Below are 22,052 nucleotides of genomic sequence, written 5' to 3' on the forward strand. Positions count from 1 at the left end.
TTATTAGTATGTTTGGTTTTGTTCTCTGTCTCCCCCTTTTAGACTGTGAGCCCACTGTTGGGTAGAGACTGTCTCTATATGTTGCCAACTTGTACTTCCCAAGCGCTTAGTACAGTGCTCTGCACACAGTAAGCGCTCAATAAATACGATTGATGATGATGATGAGAAGCAGCGTGGCTCAGTGGAAAGAGCACGGGCTTTGGAGTCAGAGGTCATGGGTTCAAATACCGGCTCTGCCCATTGTCAGCTGTGTGACTTTGGGCAAGTCACTTAAGTCCTCAAAAATCTCCAGTGGCTACCAATCAATCTGCGCATCAGGCAGAAACTCCTCACCCTGGGCTTCAAGGCTGTCCATCACCTCGCCCCCTCCTACCTCACCTCCCTTCTCTCCTTCTACAGCCCACCCCGCACCCTCCGCTCCTCTGCTGCTAATCTCCTCACTGTGCCTCGTTCTTGCCTGTCCCGCCGTCGACCCCAGCCCATGACATCCCCCTGGCCTGGAATGCCGTCCCTCTGCCCATCCGCCAAGCTAGCTCACTTCCTCCCTTCAAGGCCCTGCTGAGAGCTCACCTCCTCCAGGAGGCCTTCCCAGACTGAGCCCCTTCCTTCCTCTCCCCCTCGTCCCCCTCTCCATCCCCCCATCTTACCTCCTTCCCTTCCCCACAGCACCTGTATATATGTATATATGTTTGCACATATTTATTACTCTATTTATTTTACTTGTACATATCTATTCTATTTATTTTATTTTGTTAGTATGTTTGGTTTTGTTCTCTGTCTCCCCCTTTTAGACTGTGAGCCCACTGTTGGTTAGGGACTGTCTCTATGTGTTGCTAACTTGTACTTCCCAAGCGCTTAGTACAGTGCTCTGCACACAGTAAGCGCTCAATAAATACGATTGATTGATTGATTGATTATCTGTGGGCGGGCGCCGGACCGCCTCATTATTTGACAGCTCAGGGAGCCCAGGAGCTCGCTCGAGGGGATGGGCGGGGTGCCCTCCCGCGCTGGGGCCGCCCACCCCCCGAGGATTGGCTGGCGCAACATCTCCCGCCCCCGAGGATTGGCTGGCGCAACAGCTCCCGCCCCCGAGGATTGGCCGGCGCGAACCGGCCCCGCCTAGGCCCCCGCGGATTGGCTAATGCGATCCGGCCCCGCCCCCGAACATGTTGCAGTTTCGGGAAGGGAGTTGTCGGCGGGCTGCTTGTCCCGGGCCAGTGGCCACGCTGGGCTGCTCGTGTTGGGACGCATGGACGGGGCGAAGGACGGGCCCTCCGGCAGGTAAAACGAGCCCGGGCTTGAGAGTCAGAGGTCGTGGGTTCTAATCCCGCCTCCGCCACGTATTGGCTGTGTGACTTCGGACAAGTCACTTTTTTTTAATGGCATTTATTAAGCGCTTACTATGTGCAAAGCACTGTTCTAAGAGCTGGGGAGGCTACAAGGTGATCAGGTTGTCCCACGGGGGGGCTCCCAGTCTTCATCCCCATTTAACAGATGAGGGAACTGAGGCCCAGAGAAGTGAAGTGACTTGCCCAAAGTCACACAGCTGACAAGTGGCGGAGCCGGGATTTGAACCCATGATCTCTGATTCCAAAGCCCGTGCTCTTTCCACTGAGCCACGCTGCTTCACTTCTCTGAGCCTCAGTGACCTCACCTGTAAAATGGGGATGAAGACTGAGCCCCGTGTGGGACAACCGGATTACCTTGTATAATAATAATAATAATGGCATTTGTTAAGCGATTACTATGTGCAAAGCACTGTTCTAAGCGCTGGGGGGATTGTCCCACATGGGGCTCACGGTCTTAGCCCCCATTTTACAGATGAGGTAACTAAGGCACAGAGAAATGAAGTGACTTGCCCAAAGTCACACAGCCGACAAGTGGCGGAGCCGGGATTAGAACCCATAACCTCTGACTCTCACTGTTGGGTAGGGACTGTCTCTATATGTTGTCAACTTGTACTTTCCCAAGTGCTTAGTACAGTGCTCTGCACACAGTAAGCGCTCAATAAATACGATTGACTCCCAAGCCCGGGCTCTTTCCACTGAGCCACACTGCTTCTCTACCCCGTGTGTCTACCCCAGGGCTTAGAACAGTGCTTTGCTTTCAAGCGCTTAGTACAGTGCTCTGCACACAGTAAGCGCTCAATAAATACGATTGAATGAATGAATGCACATAGTAAACGCTTAATACCATCATTATTGTTACTTCTCTGTGCCTCAGTTACCTCATCTGTAAAATGAGGATTAAAATTGTGAGCCCCACGTGGGACAACCTGATCACCTTGTATTCCCCTAGCGCTTAGAACAGTGCTTTGCACATAGTAAGCGAGACCGTGAGCCTGTTGTTGGGTAGGGACCGTCTCTACACGTTGCCGACTTGTACTTCCCAAGTGCTTAGTACAGTGCTCTGCACACAGTAAGCGCTCAATAAATACGATTGAATGAATGAATGAGCAAATACTATCATTATTATTATTGTTACTTAACTTCTCTGTGCCTTGGTTACCTCATCTGTAAAATGGGGATTAAGACTGTGAGCCCCATGTGGGACAACCTGATCACCTTGTATCTATCCCAGCGCTTAGAACAGTGCTTGGTAAGCGCTTAACAAATACCATTATTACTATTATTATTAGTTAACGGGACAAACGGGATTTCGGCCTGCAGAGTGGCTTAGTGGAAAGAGTAAGGGTTTGGGAGTCAGAGGTCGTGGGTTCTAATCCCATCTCCGCTAATTGTCAGCTGTGTGACTTTGGGCGAGTAACTTTATTTCTCTGTGCCTCAGCCACCTCATCTGTAAAATGGGGATTAAGACTGTGGGCCCCACGTGGGAAAACCCGATTACCTTGTATCTACCCCAGCGCCTAAAACAGTGATTGGCACATAGTTAAGTGCTTAACAAATACAATAATCATTATTGCTATTATTGGAGAAGCAATGTGGCTTGGTGGAAAGAGTATGGGCTTGGGAGTCACAGGTCATGGGTTCTGAACCTGGCTCTGCCACTGTGTGACTTTGGGAAAGTCACTTGACTTCTCTGTACCTCAGTTACCTCATCTGTAAAATGGAGATTAAGATCTGAGTCCCACGTGGGACAACCTGATTACCTTGTATCTACCCTAGTGCTTAGAACAGTGCTTGGCACGTAGTTATAACAAATGTCATCATCATTATTATTATTAATAAATGCAGAGAAGCAGCACGGTCTAGTGGCTAGAGCACGGGCCTGGGAGTCGGAAGGTCATGGGTTCTAATCCCGGCTCTGCCACTCGTCTGCCGTGGAAATTTAGGTAAGTCATTTCACTTCTCTGGACCTTGGTTTCCGCATATGTAAAATGGGGATTGACTGGGAGCCCCACGTGGGACAACTTGATTACCTTTTATCTACCCTAGCACTTAGAACAGTGCTTGGCACATAGTAAGCGCTTAGCAAATACCATCATCATTATTATTATTATTAATAAATGCAGAGAAGCAGTGTGGTCTAGTGGCTAGAGCACAGGCCTGGGAGTCGGAAGGTCATCGGTTCTAATCCCGACTCTGCCACTCATCTGCTGTGGGACCTTAGGCAAGTCAGTTCACTTCTCTGGGCCTCAATTTCCTCATCTGTAAAATGGGGAGCCAGACTGTGAGCCCCATGCGGGACAGGGACTGCGTCCAACCCGATTTGCTTGGGTCTACCCCAGAGTTTAATACAGTGACTGGCATTTAATAAGTGCCTAACAAATACCAGAATTCGTATCAAACTCCTGCCCAGGACCAGCCCTGCCCCGCTCCCGTCCTGTCCCCTCCGGGATGGTCCCACGAGAATGGGAATGCTGCACCGGGAATGGAGCAAACATCCCCCCCTCCCCACTCCACGCTCAAAGCAGGAGATAATAGTCATCCTGCCTCCTCTCTCTCTGTTTTTCTCTCTCTGTCTCTTTCTGTCTCTTTCTCTCTGTCTCACCCCCCTCTCTCTCTGCACTTACAATTCCTTCTTGCTTTCTTGCCACCATGGTGTAAGTGCATATGGCGCATGCACCTACTTCTTGGGAAAGCACCGTGAATTCCCTTTGGAAATTCACTGGCTCGAGTGGGAAGTAGAAGCATAGGTTCAGGTGGACTTCAATTTTTCAGCTGTGAGGAGGAAGATGGGAGCATCCTCCATTGCCCACTGGTCCCCCAACCTCTGGTTTAGCCTCTAATAATAATAATGATAATTATAATTATTATGGTGTTTAAGTACTTACTGTGTGCCAAGCACTGTTCTAAGCACTGCAGTAGATACAAGGTAATCAGGTTGTCTCACGTGAGGCTCACAGTCTTAATCCCCATTTTACAGATGTGGGAACTGAGGCACAGAGAAGTTGCGATTTGCCCAAACTCATACAGCTGATCAGTGGCGGGGACGGGATTAGAACCCATGACTTCTGACTCCCAAGCCCTCGCTCTTTTCACTAAGCCACACTCTAGACTGTAAACTCTCTGGGGGCAGGGAAACTGTCTGCTAATACAGCTTTACTTTCATTCACTCAGTCATATTTATTGAGCACTTATTGTATGCAGACCACTCTACTAAGTGCTTGGAAGAGTACAGTACAACAATAAACAGACACATTCCCTGCCCGCAATGAGCTTATAGTCTAGAGCCGGGGAGACAGACATCAATACAAATAAATAAAATTACAGATATGTACAGAAGTGCTGTGGGGCTTGGAGGGGAGAGGAGCAAAGGGAACAAGTCAGCGCGATGCAGAAGGGAGTGGGAGGTGAGGAAAGGTGGGGCTTAGTCTGGGGAGGCCTCTTGAACCTTCAAGAACACTTTGAAGGAGGGGAAGAATAATTGTCGGATTTGAGGAGGGAGGGCGTTCTGGGCCAGAGGCAGGACAAGGGTTGGGGTCGATAGCAAGACTGGTGAGATCGAGGCCCAGTGAGAAGGTTAGCACTAGAGGAGTGAAGTGTGCGGGCTGGGTTGTAGAAGGAGAGAAGCGAGATGAGGTAGGAGAGGGCAAGGTGATGGAGCCAATGGGGAGGAGTTTTTCTTTGATGCGGAGTTGGATGGACAACCACTGGAATTTTTTGAGGAGTGGGGAGACATGTCCTGAACGTTTCTGTAGAAAAATGATCCAGTCAGCAGAGTGAAGTATGGACAGAGAAATAACATCAGCCTACCAGATCAAAAGATCAATCTCTAATAAGGGATGAGAAAGTAGGCGAAGAAATAGTTTACAACAGAAGCAGTAAGGCTAGGCACCAAATGGCCAGGAATGGTTCCATTTCACCTCTAGATCCCTTCCACCCCATCCTCTCCAATGTTAGGAATAGAATGAAAGCAGGAGAATAAATCCTGTGCTGTCTTCTTCATCCAGGTGCTTGGCAGTCTCAGCTTCCTCCACCACACCACTGTCCTCCAAGAACCTGCTCCCTGGCCTTGGGGATGAACTGTGTGGTGGGTCTCCCAGGCAAATGGACGGCTACCGGTGGTGTGATCCTGGAGCCAGTTTGTCCCAGGCCACCAGTCCCCACCTCTCATCACGCGGGAGCATTATCAAAAGGCTTCGGGACTCCTCCGAGACGGGCTACAGTGCTTACCACGCAGACAAGTACGACGAAGACAAGAACCCCAATGTGAGTGCCCCTAACCGGAGGCCTAGAAAGACCCATGTCGGGCCCCCTACCCCACAATGTTTGGCCCAGGGGAAGACCCTCAAATTGGAAGGGAGGCCCTGAAGTATCTCCAGTTAAAGGGGCCCGCAACAGGGTTGATTGGGAAATGAGGTGAACCCCCCTACTTGTTCGGAGGGGTAACCCTGAATTAGATTATTCCCATTCCCCTCCATTTCTTGCCACTTGAACAACTCTGGACCTGGTGGGAGGTCGGGGCCCTGAACCACGGTTGAAGAGTGAACCGTGTAAGCGTCGGAGGGGGTGTTTCTCTTCCTGCAGCTGAATTTGTCCCAGCACTGCCAGGTATCTGTGCTTTTCACCTGGTGCATCCTATTCAGATGATTGTTCCTCCTGCCAGTCCTACTTCTTAGCTGGAAGTATAGGATGGCAGAGAGGCCTCGGTGACCTTCATTCCTCAGTCCTGCCCCATACTGCCCTCTCGCCCATCTCCAGGGCATCATTAACCTCGCCACCAGTGAGAATAAGCTTTGCTTCGACCTGCTGTCCGAGCGGGTAAGTCTTGCCTCTGCCTGAGGCATCAGGAGCTCTGTGATGTTCTTAACCTTGGGAATCTCACAGAGGACACGGGGGAAAAGAGGCCTGGCCTCCATTTTGGAAAGCTATGGGGGTGATTCTTTCTAGGTGTTTCGATAGACTGTGATGGAGCGTGGGTAGCGGGTGGGTGTATTCATATAGGTGGCTGAGTGGTTTTCAGCAATGCTTGGGGTACAGATAAGCGGATGATGTGCATGGGTTAATTCTGGGTTATCCTTGGACCCTGGGTAAAGTGGTATATAGGAGTAAGGCATGGAGCATCTGTGGCCAAGATGTAGCCCGGAAAGTTTGTTTCAGAGTAACTGCCCAACCCAAACGGGTGGAGCGTGTCTGTGTCTATAAACATTCTTGGTGATCAGGACCCATGATCTTTCCCACCAGCTGAATCAGAAGGACATGCATCACATCGAACCGACCCTTCTGCAGTACAGTGACTGGAGAGGACACGGGTTGTAAGTCCCACCTTGGCCACTGACCTGCTGGGTGAACTTGGGCAAGACACTCAACCCTCTCTGGGACTCAGTTTCCTCTTCTGTAAAATGAGGAAAATGAGGATAATAATTCGTCCTCACAGGGATGTTGTGAGGCCAAAAATGAGAGGTGATGTGAAAACGTTTTGGAAAATAAAAGCCCTGAATACGTCCAAGGTGTTGTTAAACGCTAGATCCTGGGCGCCGCCATCCTGAGATGGGTTGACATTGAGTGATGTGCTTGTAAGGGGGATTGGGGTGGGGAATCTCTTGGTGGGGCAGTGGAGAAGACTCAGCACCCAACTTGGAAACACCCAAACTTGTTCTGTCAGGACTCTCCTGGTGGTTCTGGCTCCTTTGAGTGAGTGGGGCCTTCAGGCAGTGACTTGAATTCATTACTGTTAAGCCCTGCTTGAACAGCAAGGTGGATTAGCCTGAATTAGGAGGATCATTTGGGTCCTTTGTTGGCCTTTTTTTTTTAGCCTGCGAGAAGAAGTGGCCAGGTTCCTTACCTACTACTGCAAAGCACCGGCGCCTCTCAAACTGGAAAATGTAGGTAACCAACCTCCTCAATCCCACTCTCCCCCTCCTACCTACTTCATCGATCTCGTACTACAACCCAACCCACCCACTCTGCTCCTCTAGCACCAACCTGCACTTCTGTTCCTCGATCCTGTCCACTTTGCCGCCGACCCCCTTGCCCACGTCCTCCCTCTGGCCTGGACCTCTTTCTCCCTTCATATCTTGACAGACCGTTGCTTTCCCCACCTTCAGAGCCCTTCTAAAACTTCATCTCCTCCAAGAAGCCTTCCTTGACTTAGGCCCCCATTTATCCAACTAATTGCCCTTCCTTCGGCGCTGCCTGTGCATTTGGATCTGTACCCCTTAAGCACTTGTTATTGACTTCACCCCCGACCCCATAGCAATTTGTACACCTCCTTACACTCAGCCATTTCTCAGCCATTTGTAATTTCTTTTAGCGACTGTCTCCCCCACTAGATTGAAAGCTCTGTAAGGGCAGGGATCGTGTCTACCAACCAACTCTGTTGGCTTGTAATTTCCCCAAGTAAGCGCTCAATAAATACCACTGCTTGCTTGCTTGATTGATTGATTAACTCCCTACGGAAATAGTCATTCGCGCCAGTAAGGCCAGGTTGGCAGAAGGCTGAAGGGCCTCACCTGGTTCACCGCTCCAGGGGCAGTCCCTGCCCCAAAAGCAAACAGTGGGCAGGGACTCAGGCCCCTCCATCTGAGGGTTGGGGAGAGGGCATTTGCTCTGGTTCCTCGACGGCCCTTGTACCACTTTGCTCCTGGGAACTGGATTCACCTTGGCCTCACGGGCGGGGCGTGACTGTCGCTGGCAGGTGATCGTGCTGAACGGCTGTACCTCCCTGTTCGTAGTGCTGGCCACCGTTCTGTGTGAGCCAGGAGGTGAGTGGGCTCTGAATCTAGGGTGGGGGCTGTAATCCAAGGGTATCAGGAGGAGGACGGACCCAAGGAATGGGTCCCGGGGACATTAATGATATCGAGAAGACCACCTGGCCTTTCCAAGGCCTTTCTCCCTGCGAACTCGGGCCACTAAAGCCAGGTGCATTAGGAACAATCCAGGGATGTTTCTCTTTATCTTCTAGAGGGAGAAACTAAGACCACAGAATCAAAGCTATTTGATTAAAGTCAAATAGGAAGGAAGCATTAGAATTAGAACCTAAGTTCTGGGCTTGGTCCCCAGCCCAACACAGAAATGTGAACATTCACACTCTTTAGTGCAGTTACATCGCAGTAATGTCAGTGAAGTCTTTGGAGTAAACTGGCCCATTCCGCGTGGATGCTGGGGTTCTTGGAGTTTAGCATGAAACTGATGATATTACTACAGCATTCCTTCCCAGCAGGTCCCGGGCAACATTTGAATCCACAGTGTTATGTTTCTTCCATGCGGGGGGAAAAAACTGGTTTGGAGTGTGGATAGTCTCCCCAGATGGATAGGGTGGGAACGGGAGAAAGGAAGGGATCTGGGGAGGCAGGGAGAGGGGAGGGAAACCTGGGCAGGAAGGTGACGCTCCCTCCCCCTTTCTCCTGCCACTTTCAGAGGCTTTTCTGATTGCCACTCCCTTCTATGGGGCCATCACTCAGGATTTGTATTTCTATGGGAATGTCTGCCTTGCCTATGTCAACCTAGACAGCAAGGTAAGAGCTGGCTTTTTTTTTTAATCCGTTCTGTTTTGGGTTTTTTTAATGGTATTTAAGTGCTTACCATGTGCCAGCCACTGTACTGAGCACTGGGGTAGATACAAGCTAATCAGGTTGGACACACTCTCTGTCAAACACAGGGCCTGTGGTCTTAATCCTCATTCTACAGGTGAGGTAATAAGGCCCAGAGAAGTGAAGTGACTTGCCCAAGGTCACACTGCAGACAAGTGGCAGAGACAGGATTAGAACCCAGGTCCTGACTCCTAGACTCAAGCTCTCTTCACTAGGCCATGCTGCTTCTCTCTTCTGCAGTTGGCTCTCAGGGGCTCTAGCTTTTCTAATGAGTCTAGAAAGGGCAAAGGTTTTCTTCGCAACTCTCTGGGGTAGCCCTTACTCTCTGCGCCTGGAGAGGGAAAAGCAAAGGGGAATCTTCATCACAATGTCTCTGGTTCAGTTCCCTTCCCAAAAGACTGGTTCAGTGAACCTGGATTCTAATCCCAGCTCTGCCACTTGTCTGTAGTGTGTGACCTTGGGCAAGTCATTTAACTTCTATGTCTTCAATTGCCTCATCTGTTAAATGGGGATGATGACCGGGAGCCCTCTGGGGAACAGGGACTGGGTCCAACCTGTGTTAGATCTTGTATCTGTCCCAGCACTTTCATTCAATCATATTTATTGAGCGCTTACAGTGTGCAGAGCACTGTACTAAGCGCTTGGGAAGTACAAGTTGGCAACATATAGAGATGGTCCCTACCCAATAGCGGGCTCAGCTAGGCACATAGTAAGCGCTTAAATACCATTTAAAAAAAATTGTCTCAAGAATCAAGGATTCGGGGTTAGAACCTGGCCCTGTTCTCTCCTGGATTCCCGGGGTGGCTGGAGGTGATTTGTGGGGGTGGGAGAGCAGCTGCCTGTAGATACAGAGGGGCCACACTGGTGGAGTTTGGTTCGGTGATGGCCAGGTTTCTTCCAGGTCACTGGGACAGACAGCCGCCCCTTCCAGCTCACAGTGGAGAAGCTGGAAGCAGCCCTGCAGGGAGCCAGGTCTGAGGTGTGTGGCATTAACAGGTTCTGAGGGTTTTATGGGAATTTGCAGGTACGTGCTGGACACCCTGCCAATAATAACACACACTTGGGAATATGGGAGAGGGATGACTTCGGGTGGGAGGTCTATCTGAATATAAGGTTGGTACAGTTGCCGACCACTGCTTGTTGTATAAGGGCCTGGTCCGTAAGGGCTCTATCATCAGGCAATGTAACTGATTTGGTGGTGGGTGTGGGGAGGAATTACTAATTAATTGCTAATGATGGCATTTATTAAGCGCTTACTATGTGCAAAGCGCTGTTGTAAGCGTTGGGGAGGTTACAAGGTGATCAGTCTGTCCCACAGCTGGGGGCTCACAGTCTTAATCCCCATTTTACAGATGAAGACATGCAGACTCTTTTCCCAGGTTTTTCACTAGATTAATAAGGCCAGGGACTAGGGTGGTGAATTGTGTTGGTGCAGCTCTCTACGACCCCAGACACCTTTGCATCCTGCCACCTCAACCACACCCTAAGGAAGATGGAGTTACCTGGAAGCCTCTGCCCAAACTTCCACCCTCTACCCCCCGCCTTCCCCCCAACCCCAGGTCTCAGGACTGCAAGATCACTGGTCAAGAGACAGTAGAAAGTCATATATGTCTGTCTCAGACTTCTCTCACTCCAACCAGAAATGGAGATGCAGCAGTGAGATCCTGCCTCGGTCTCTCCCCGAGGCCTCTGGGAAGAGTCGGTCCTAAGGAGCTGCTTGGCCTTAGCTGGGGGCAAGAGGAGATGTGGGGGAGGGTTTGGGTGGGGGAGGATTTGGCTGGCCCCCGTCCCACTGACATTCCAGCTGGTTTCAGGGGGTGAATATCAAGGGCCTCATTCTCCTGAACCCCCACAACCCTCTGGGTGACATCTATTCCCTGGAAGAAATGCTGGATTTCCTGGAGTTTGCCAAGAGGTACTGACAACTCACTCCCCGCACCGAGCTCCAGGGTGGAGCTGGGGTCAGAGTCGGCATGCCGAGATTGGTGAAGGGGTGCTGTGGTGGGGGTGGGATCTGCTCCCTGATGTCACCGGATTCCCAGAGGGGAAAGAAGCAGTGGGTCATCCCTGTGGGATGGGACAGGAGGGTGATGGGTTCTGGATTCAGGGCCGTTTCTCCCTCTGACCTCGTGGCCTTTGTCCCAGGCACGCTCTTCATGTGATCGTGGATGAAATCTACATGCTGTCAGTATTTGATGAGTCGTCCCCTTTCCACAGCGTTCTGGGCATGGACAGGTGAGGCAGAGATGGTCAGAGATAATGGCCAGGGACTTTGAGACACCCCTCCTTTCCCAGAGTTTTCCCTGCCTGCATTACCTGGGGTGTACCTCCTGCCCTAGGGACAACCGCAAAAACCCTGGGAAGCAGGCAGACGGGTTGGGAAGACCTTACGTGGGTCCAGAGGCCCATGTCTCACCTTAGGATTTAGGCTCTGTAACTCTGGCTGCCCTCTATCTTGCCTTCAGGCTCCCTGACCCCCAGAGGACCCATGTGATGTGGGGGACCAGCAAGGTGAGTGTTAATAGCATTAACAATAATAAAAGTAGCTGTAGAATTTATTAAGCACTACTGTGTGCTAGGCACTGCACCAAGCACTGGGGTAGATACAGGGTGATCAGGACAGATACACAGACCCTGTTCCACATGGGGCTCACATCTGAAGGGAGACGGAGAATGGGTATTTATCTCCATTGTACAGATGAGGAGACTGAAGCACAGAGAAATCAAGTGGCTTACCCAAGGTCACCCAGCAATCAAGTGGCAGATCCTGGAATAGAATCCAGGTCCTCTGACTCCGGTCCCGTACTCTTTCCATTGGCCACACCTTTCTCTGGGTGCAGTGCTGTTGACAAGACTTGGGAAAGGAAAACAAGGCTGAGTTTCCCCAGGTTGCAGTGGAGTCATCCCGGGTGTATCTCCCTTGCAGGACTTTGGAATCTCAGGCATCCGCTTTGGCATACTCTACACGGAGAACAAAGACGTGGCTAATGCTGTGGCATCCCTCTGCTGCTTCCATAGCATCTGTGGCATTGTCCAGCACCAGATAGCCCAGCTGCTTCGTGACCAAGGTGGAAAGGGGACCCAGGGGTCTGAAGATGGGCAGAAACAGAACCACTGACAAGTGGGATGGTTTGCCCATGGGCCACTGTTTGATGTCTTAAGGGACCCTGGGTATTCCAGTGGAGTTCTGCTCGTAGAAATCTGGGCCAAAGCAAGTTCAAAAGTCCAGGTTCTGGGCACAGGGCATGCTCATTGGGAAGCTAGATGGCCCCCAGAGCCTGGGTTTTATGACTGGCCCTGTCTCTTGCCCTTGTCAAAATGTTGGAGAGAGAACTTCCTGGGGCACCCATGGGATGAAGATATGAGGGAAGGTATGGTTGAGAGGAATGCCATAGAGTGGGGGGAATTGAGAATGCCCCAAGATATGAGGGAAGGTATGGTTGAGAGGAATGCCATAGAGTGGGGGGAATTGAGAATGCCCCAAGCTTCTTCCCTCCTTCCTATGGTGAATTCTGCTGCTCCGGCAGGAAAAAGGAATGTCTGGGGCAGGGTACAGTGATGTGTATATTGAAATTATTATTATTGTACTAAGTGCTTACTCTGTTGCCACAAACCTTACTAAGTGCCGGGGAAGACCCGAGGTAACCAGATCAGGCCCAGCCCCATTCCTACATGGGACACACAATCTAAGAGGTAGGAGTGTCGCGGATAATGGTCCTGGGGGTGGGAAATGACACTGCCTTTGGGCATCCTTCCTTTCGAGCAGACTGGATCGACCACGTGTACCTGCCAGAAAATCGCTCCCGCCTCAAGGCCGCTCACACTTACGTCACTGACCAGCTGAAGAGTCTGGGGATCCCCTTCCTCGACCGCAAAGCTGGATTCTTCATCTGGATCGACTTGAGCAAGGCGAGGGCCGAGGCGACCGTCAGCCAGCCAGCCAGGGAGCTGGGGTGGGCGGGTCTGGGCCTGGGCGAGGGGTTCGATCAACCAATCAATCCATCTGTGGTATTTATTGAGCACTTACTATGTGCACTGCACTGAACTGAGCGCGTGGGAGAGTACAATCCAATAGAATTAGGAGATGCGTCCCCTGCACATAACGAGGGGGGAGATGTAGAGGGAGATAGACATTAATATGACTAAAGGAAGTTTTCTCTGTGGTCTCTCCCCCTTCTCCTTATGTTCTCAGTACCTGCGCTCAGGCACGTTTCAGGAGGAGAAGGAGCTGGGGCGACGCTTCTTGGATAACAAGGTGCTGCTGTCTTGTGGCCAGGGCTTCAAGTGCAAAGAGCCCGGCTGGTTCCGCCTTATTTTCTCTGACGAAAAGCCCCGGCTGCAGCTTGGTGAGTGCTGTTCCCCTCTCCCACTTTCCTCCATCCTTCCTTCCTTCTCCCAACCAATTCCTCCTCTCCTCCGTCAACTTCACCCTGCTCCCTGGAGCCTCTCAACCACCTTTCTTCTCCCTGAATACTGCACCCCTCCTCTCCCAGCTCCCTTCCCTTTGTGTGGGGCCTTGTCCCTTTTCTCTTCCTTCCAGCCTACTTCCCTTTCCCCACCACCAGCCCCCATTTCAGGGCTCAGTCTCCTCACCTCCCTCTTTGCCTCCCCCTTCCTCCACTTCCACTACGGGAAGCAGCGTGGCTCAGAGGAACGAGCCTGGACTTTGGAGTCAGAGGTTGTGGGTTCAAATCCCGGCTCCACCACTTGTCAGCTGGGTGACTGTGGGCAAGTCACTTAACTTCTCTGTGCCTCAGTTACCTCATCTGTCAAATGGGGAAGAAGACTGTGAGCCCCCCGTGGGACAACCTGATCACCTTGTAACCTCCCCAGCGCTTAGGACGGTGCTTTGCACAGAGTAAGCGCTTAGTAAATGCCATCATTATTATTATTACTTATTTATTACCACCCCCACCCACACAGCAGTGCTGACTCTTGCCACTTTGATCTCCATCAGGGATGCAGCGGATCAGGCAGGTGCTGTCGGAGCTGGAGCTGCAGTCAGGGAATTTCCCGCCACCCTGTCAGCCGCCAGAGCAGAGCAGCAAATGAGGTCAAGGTGATCTTTGATTCTAGGCCCAAGACAGCTGGACTGTGGTTCCAAGCTGGGACATGGCCTAGTGGAAAGAGCTCAGGCTTGGGAGTCAGAAGTCCTGGGTTCTAATTCCATCTCTGCCAATTGCTTGCTGTGGGCCTTGGGCAAGTCACTTTGCTTCTCTGTGCCTGTTTCCTCAACTGTAAAATGGCGATTCAAAACCTGTTCTTCCCCCTAATTAGACTTTGAGCGCCCATGTGGGGCAGGAACTGTGTCCAACTTGATTAATCGTATATACCCCAGTGCTTAGAACAGCCCTTGGCATATGATAAGCATTTAACAAATATCATAAAAAACAAAAACAAGAAAAATCAAGCTTCTGAGCTAGTCCAACTGGCTGCAGAAGACCACAGAGGAATGGACAGGAATAAACTCCATTTTCACTCCTAAGGCTTTGCCTCTTTGGTCCACCCAACGAATGGACCGCCCTCCAGCTTAAGGCTCTCTTATTGGGCTTTCTCTCTCAGTGGGGCTCTCAGATCATATTTCTTCTCCCATTGTATTTTGCCTAACATGGGAGGAGGCTTGATTTGTATAACATCGATCAGTGTATGAGGAGCAGACTGCAACCCTTCAGGATCACAAACACACTCACTTCCTTCTTGATTTGTGGGAACCTCAGTAAAATCACACGGGTCTCTGAGCAGAAGCCCTGCTCCCTGACTGAGGTTGGATTTTCCCCATATCACTGGATCCTTTCCATGAGCAAAATCATGTCTGGACCTCTCAGTCTCTTGTTTCCTTAGCAGACACAGTGGGTTTTTTTCATTATTATTATGATAGTATTTGTTAAGCGCTTACTATGTGTCAAGCACTGTTCTAAGCATTGATTCTGACCATAACTCCAGTTTTGTTTGTAGCATTCCTGTAAGGTTGAAGGTCACTGTGAGCTCACCCCTCTAGACCTTAGTACAGTGTTCTGCGCACAGTAAGCGCTCAATAAATACGATTGAATGAATGACAGGGAATGGGTCTACCAACTCTGCCCTATTGTACTCTCCTAAGCGCTTAGTACATTGCTCTGCCCACAGTAAAAAATAAATACAATTGAATTGATGTACAAACATTTTAGTTTCCTAGCTCTCACCCTTAGATTATAAACTCCTTGATGGCTGAGAACTCAAAAGCCTCAAACAGTGGAGACCCATGCAGGTGATCAGTGCTTGAAAAACTTTTGATGATGATGGCATCTTGTTGGGTGATAGTTGTGTGCTCACTTTTCCCATTTTTGGCCTAGGATGAGAATGATTTTGCAGCTCAGCCAACAGAGGATGCCATTTAGCAATTTAATCTGACTTGCTTTTTTTTCCAAAGAACAGAACAGTATTGAATGTTGGTGTTTTATCGTTTAGGTCTGGAATATGGTACTTTTTTTTCCTAGGGGGGCTTCAAACTCCTCTTTCTTTGATTAGAGGAGATGCTAATGTTAGTTTAGAAGATTTGCTCCGTAGATTAGCGTTTCTCATATTCTTCAAAATCAACCAAGTGCCCACATTCCTGAGATCCTGAGAGAACAGGGGAACAGATACTGTTCAGATTCTTAACATAAATTTTTGCCTCTTAAAAGCTCGAATGTCTACACCTAGCAAAAAAAAAATTTGGTTTTCTTGAATTGCCAAATAATACAATACGTTATTTTACCTGATTAGAAAGAGGATTAGTTTCAAACACCAATCAGTTACAATTATTAAGGCCTTATATTTGTTGTCATTGAGGGCTTAAAATGGATGCAGATTTCTAAGGAACTTGGAACTTTTTTTTAAGAGTGCAGAAAATACAGGAAGGAGGCTTTCTTGAACTTTGGAAAAAAATCTCACTAAAACATACCCGAAATAGCTGATCCTAGCCACAAGACCCTTGCAAGAGTGATGTGTAAGGTGAACTGACACCCCAAGAGATGCTATTTTTACCTAGAATGGAAAGCTGATTGTCCCCAAATCATTTATTCAGCAATATGTTATATAAATAGGGACTAGTTCATATTATAAGAAAGCCTCAAACTGAACACAGTTTTGCGGGTGTCTTTTATATCCAAATCCAGTTCCTTTGAATTATTCAAATATGAGTTTTCTCCAGACCTGATTATTTCAGATAATTTAGCATCTTCTGGGTTGACAGTAAACCGTTAAGGTGTTGTTTTTAACTGACTGTACTTGCTGGCCTTTTTTGGTTCCTGTATTCCTTTTGCTATTACAAAACAAGGTAAAAATGACTACGTCTATTACAGAAGGAACAGATTTTTCCAAATCCAACACACCTTTGTTATTGATTCGTAATGCACGGAATTACCCCACAATATTACCACAATATTAACAGTCTTCTCCGCCACAATATTATCCACATAGTCTTCCCACATTATCATCCCCTCTTAGACTGTGAACCTCTTGAGGGCAGGATCGTATAGTATACAATACTATGTACAGGGGGCACTCATTAAATATGATTAAATAATGAACTGATTGATCACGTTTTCTTATTTGACCTGCCTAGATCAAATGTCGGTCATCTCCTGCTGTATAACCTGTTTGTTTTCCATTAATTGCATATGTAACAGATTAGCTTCAGAAAAAAGTTTGGACCCCCCACTCTCACCCAAGATCCAAGTTAATTTAGGGTCTCCAGAGCCTGTGTTGGAAGCAGACCTTGTTGGGGGAATGGTGGTAAAGTGAGGGAATGGTGGTTAAGGAGTCCAACAATTTTTTATGCTTAGAGAGAGAAGCAGCTTGGGCATGAAGAGGCCTCTCTTACCTACCAGCAACTTACACGCTGGGACATGTAGCACTTTGAGCAGGGCACGTTCATCGTTGGGGTACCCAGCCTTTGAAGCACGTACCCTATCCCAAACAATAAAGCATTTTCAAAAATGGGTAAGATAAGGTGCATCGCTGGGGGAGGAAAGAAGAACAGATTGAGAGCAGAGTGGCATCGTGGATAGCCCTCGGAGTCAGAGGGCCTGGTTTCTTTTCCCAGCTCCACCATTTGTCTGCTGTGTGACCTTAGGCAAGTCGCTTAACTTCCAGGTGCCTGTTTCCTCATCCGTAAAATGAGGATTAAGATTGTGAGCCCCTTGTGGGACAGGGACTGTGTCCAACCTTGTATCTACCCCAGTGCTTAGTACCATGACTGGCACATAGTAAACACTTAAGAAATAACCTAAAAATAACAGGGGCATCAGTTTTTTCTCCTTTAGTGTGCCCAGCCCCTAGTCCCACCACCCTGCCCAGGTGATGGAGCCTCCAGCCCCGGCCTCTTCCAAAAACCAACTCAGCCACATGCCAAGAGGTGGGAACAGCTGCCTGTACCTGTTTCTGTCTCTCCTTGTCTCTCTGACTCCACTCGTTTATTACATCTCTGTTTCATCTCTCTCATCTCATTGGTGTCTCCCACTCTCTCTCTCTCTGGGCCTGTCTGAGTCTCCTCTCTAGGTCTGTCTCTCTGTCAGGCTTAGGCTAGTATGGGTACTCTGCAGATCTCTAATTTCATCAATGACTGGAATGGAAGGGATCCTGACTGTCTCGGGGGAATCTCTAATGATAAATCCATTTGTTTAAAATTGATTTTATTGACATTTTCACTACCAAGATGAATTACAATTATTTTACCAATTCATCCTGTCTGACACCGTTGACTTCAATCCTTCAGACATTTATATTCTAGACTGTAAGCTTCTTGAGATCAGGGGACTTGCTTACCCATTCTGTTGTATCGTACTTTCCGAAGTGCTTAGTTTAGTGCTCTGAACATAATAAATGCTCAATAAATACCCCTGATTGATGTAATGAAAACTCATTACCTTCACCGTCATCAGTTAAATTGATATTCAGTTTGGAATGTCACATCTGGATTGTTTAGTCATTTTAAAACACCAAAAATATTGACCGAGCAGCGCTCTACACAGAATACAGTATCAGACTCTTGGAAACGCAACAGGAGCAAAAGACATAATTCCTATCCCTGTCCTTTTAAATGCATCACAAATATTTTTATCAGAGGGAAATTAAGTACGCTACTGATTGTCCTTGAGGGAAACTTTACAGCTTACTATTTTGAATGCTTAAACAACTTCCCAAGCGCTTAGTACAGTGCTGTGCACACAGTAAGCACTCAATAAATACGAATGAATGAATGAACTTCCCCGGAGTCTTGTTCAATAAAGGTTCTTGTTTTGAAAAAACAAAAACCAAAATACATTCCATACCCACAGTTCTTTCAAAATCCCAACCAGGTTTCCTAGCAATAATTTTCATCTGTTATCCAAACTACCCACACCTACCTGCTGAATATGAGAATTTCCTATTTCCTAAGTCTATGAAGTTTGGAGTCTGGAATTTCCTTAGGTAAATGGCATTTGCGGTATGTTTTTGCTGACCGTCTGTATGAACGGCGTCATTGTTTCGTTCCAGTATTTTGTAGAGAGTTTGCTTCAAAACCAAGATTTGGATATGGTTTAGTGTTAGATTGACATTGGCTTCTGATATCCTAAATTAAAGTTGTATTAACATTTCCACGTATGCCAACTAGCGGGTCACTCTTTTGGTTTTATACTAGACAGCCCAGATTCCAGCTGTTCAGTCTTCTAGACTGTGAGCCCACTGTTGGGTAGGGACTGTCTCTATATGTTGCCAACTTGTACTTCCCAAGCGCTTAGTACAGTGCTCTGCACACAGTAAGCGCTCAATAAATACGATTGATTGAATGATTGATGAATATAATCTCAGATGCTCTGACAACTGTTTTCAACAGACTTCCATCTCTTCAGCTCCTGACACTGAAATCTGAAGTTTTGGTGCAATGCTCCGGTTCATGGAGACATTCATGCAATGTCACGGGAGTAAAGGATCACACTTCAGGGTGGTAGATTTCTACAAAACATCCCTGCGATGCCATTACGTTATGCTGTGTAACCTAGGCAAGTAATGTTAGGTACTTTTGTTATTTCTGGCTTGGCAATGGGCTGACCACGTTAATGCCAAAAGGCAGAGGAATGCCGAGCACCGATTTATTTGTGTCATTTGCCAATGCCGGAAAAGAGTAACATTACCAAGGAAACCCTGGCTATGTGCTTCCTATGATCCCGTGTCTATGATTGAAGAAGGAAAGGCATCACATGGCTCCTCCAAGCAACTTTTATCAAAATCCAGGACTGGAGAAGCAGCGAGGCCTAATGGAAATAGCAGGGCGTTGGGAATCAGTAGAGCTGAGTTCTAATCCCAGGCCCTCCACCAACCTCCTGTGTGACTTTGGGCACGACACTTCATTTAGCTGTGCCTCAATTTCCTCCTCTGTAAAAATGGGGGTTGAGATCAATCAATCAATCAATCAACGAATGGTATTTATTGAGTGTTTACTGTGTGCAGAGCACTGTACTAAATGCTTGGGAGAGTACATTAGAATTAGTAAACCCGTTCCCTGCCCATGTCTGATCTCCCCACCCATTAACAATAATAATAATAATGATGATGGCATTTGTTAAGCACTTACTATGTGCCGAGCATTGTTTTAAGTGCTGGGGTAGTTACAAGGTAATCAGGTAGTCCCACGTCTCAAATCCCCATTTTACAGATGAGGGAATTGAGGCCCAGAGAAATGAAGTCAATCAATCAATCGTATTTATTGAGCGCTTACTGCGTGCAGAGCACTGTACTAAGCGCTTGGGAAGTACAAATTGGCAACATAGAGACAGTCCCTACCCAACAGTGGGCTCACAGTCTAAAAGGAAGTGAAGTGAATATTATTTATTTATATTTATGTCTACTTGTGTTGATGTCTTTCTCCCCCATTCTAGACTATGAGCTGGTTGTGGGCAGGGATTGTCTCTATTACTATATAATAATAATATTTAAGCGCCTACTATTCTAATGATGATGATAATAATAATAATGATGGTATTTGTTAAGCACTTACTATGTGCCAAGCACTGTTCTAAGCTCTGGGGTGGCGTGGCTCAGTGGAAAGAGCACGGCTTGGGAGTCAGAGGTCATGGGTTCAAATCCCCGCACTGCCGCTTGTCAGCTGTGTGACTTTGGGCAAGTCACTTCACTTCTGTGGGCCTCAGTTATCTCATCTGTAAAATGGGGATTAAGATTGTGAGCCCCACATGGGACAACCTGATCACCTTGTATCCTCCCCAGCTCTTAGAACAGTGCTTTGCACATAGTAAGCGCTTAACAAATATCAAAATTATTATTATTATTATTATTATAACAAGGTAATCAGGTTGTCTCATGTGGTGCTCACAGTCTCAAACCCCATTTTACAGATGAGGTAACTGAGGCACAGAGAAGTGACGTGACTTGCCCAAAGTCACACAGCTGACAAGTGGCAGTCAGAATTAGAACCCATGACCTCTGACTCCCAAGCCTGGGCTCTTTCCACTAAACTGCGCTGCTTCCTTGTACTATCCCAAGCGCTGAGTACAGTGCTCTGCACACAGTAAGAGCTCAGTAAATACAAATGAATGAATGAATGAATGAATGAATGAATGAATGTGAATTGCCCAAGATCACACAGCAGACAGGTGGTGGGAAGCAGCGTGGCTTAATGGAAAGAGCCCGGGTTTGGAGGTCAGAGGTCCTGAGTTCTAATCCTGGCTCCGCCACTTGAGTGCTGTGTGACTTTGGGTAGGTCACTTAACTTCTCTGGGCCTCAGTGACCTCATCTGTAAAATGGGGATTAAGACTGTGAGCCCCACGTGAGACAACCTGATCACCTTGTATCTATTCCAGCGCTTAGACAGTGCTTGGCACATAGTAAGCGCTTAACAAATACTATCATCATCAGTGGAAAGAGCATGGGCTTGGGAGTCAGAGATCGTGGGTTCTAATCCCGGCTCTGTCACTTGTTGGCTGTGTGACTTTGGGCAAGTCATTTAACTTCTCTGTGCCTCAGTTACCTCATCTATCAAATGGGGACTAAGACTGTGAGCCCCACGTGGGACAACCTGATTACTTTGTATCTACCCCAGTGCTTAGAACAGTGCTTTGCACATAGTAAGCACATAAATGCCATCATCATCATCATCATTATTATTATAGAGAAGCAGCGTGGCTCAGTGGAAAGAGCCCGGGCTTTGGAGTCAGAGGTCATGGGTTCGAATGCCGACTCCGCCACTTGTCGGCTGTGTGACTTTGGGCAAGTCACTTAATTTCTCCATGCCTCGGTTCCCTCATCTGTACAATGGGGATTAAGACTGTGAGCCCCACTTGGGACAACCTGATCACCTTGCATCCCCCCCCCCCCCCCCCAGCGCTTAGAACAGTGCTTGGCGCTCAATAAATACGATTGAATGAATGAATGAATAAATCCCCTCCCTCCCTCCCTCATTCATTCATCCCCCACTTTACCTCCTTCCCCTCCCCACAGCACCTGTATATATGTTTGTACATACTTATTACTCCATTTATTTATTTTACTTGTACATATTTATTCTATTTATTTTATTTTGTTAATATGTTTTGTTTCGTTGCCTGTCTCCCCCTTCTAGACTGTGAGCCTGCTGTTGGGTAGGGACCGTCTCTATATGTTGCCAACTTGGACTTCCCAAGCACTTAGTCAGTGCTCTGCACACAGTAAGCGCTCAATAAATATGATTGAATGAATGAATGAATGACTTACCAAGTGCTTAGTACAGTGCTCTGTGCACAGTAAGCGCTCAATAAATACGATTGAATGAATGAATGAATGACTTCCCAAGCGCTTAGTACAGTGCTCTGCTCACAGTAAGTGCTCATTAAATACGATTGAATGGATGAATGAATGACTTCCCAAGCGCTTAGTCCGGTGCTCTGCGCACAGTAAGCGCTCAATAAATACGATTGAATGGATGAATGAATGACTTCCCAAGCGCTTAGTACAGTGCTCTGCGAACAGTAAGCGCTCAATAAATAAGAATGAATGAATGAATGACTTCCCAAGCGCTTAGTCCAGGGCTCTGCGCACAGTAAGCGCTCAATAAATACGATTGAATGGATGAATGAATGAATGACTTTCCAAGCGCTTAGTGCAGTGCTCTGCGAACACTAA

At 48.0% G+C, this 22,052-nt stretch overlaps 1 protein-coding gene across 1 annotated transcript; it reads left to right on the top strand.

Annotated features, from left to right (window-relative positions):
- Positions 1-1,237: 1,237 nt before the first annotated feature.
- LOC119943693 (1-aminocyclopropane-1-carboxylate synthase-like protein 1) lies at positions 1,238-13,987 on the top strand. Its single transcript, XM_038764817.1, has 15 exons — positions 1,238-1,281; positions 5,354-5,612; positions 6,105-6,164; positions 6,588-6,658; positions 7,159-7,228; positions 8,041-8,107; positions 8,763-8,860; positions 9,837-9,914; positions 10,750-10,850; positions 11,081-11,170; positions 11,401-11,446; positions 11,862-12,003; positions 12,702-12,844; positions 13,128-13,281; positions 13,893-13,987. Exons 1-15 carry the CDS (start codon positions 1,250-1,252, stop codon positions 13,985-13,987), a joined length of 1,506 nt encoding a protein of 501 aa, XP_038620745.1. The 5' UTR covers positions 1,238-1,249.
- The last annotated feature ends 8,065 nt before the right edge of the window (positions 13,988-22,052 follow it).

The sequence above is a fragment of the Tachyglossus aculeatus genome, chromosome 22, assembly GCF_015852505.1.
Source record: "Tachyglossus aculeatus isolate mTacAcu1 chromosome 22, mTacAcu1.pri, whole genome shotgun sequence".
In the NCBI taxonomy this organism is placed as follows: Eukaryota; Metazoa; Chordata; class Mammalia; order Monotremata; family Tachyglossidae; genus Tachyglossus; species Tachyglossus aculeatus.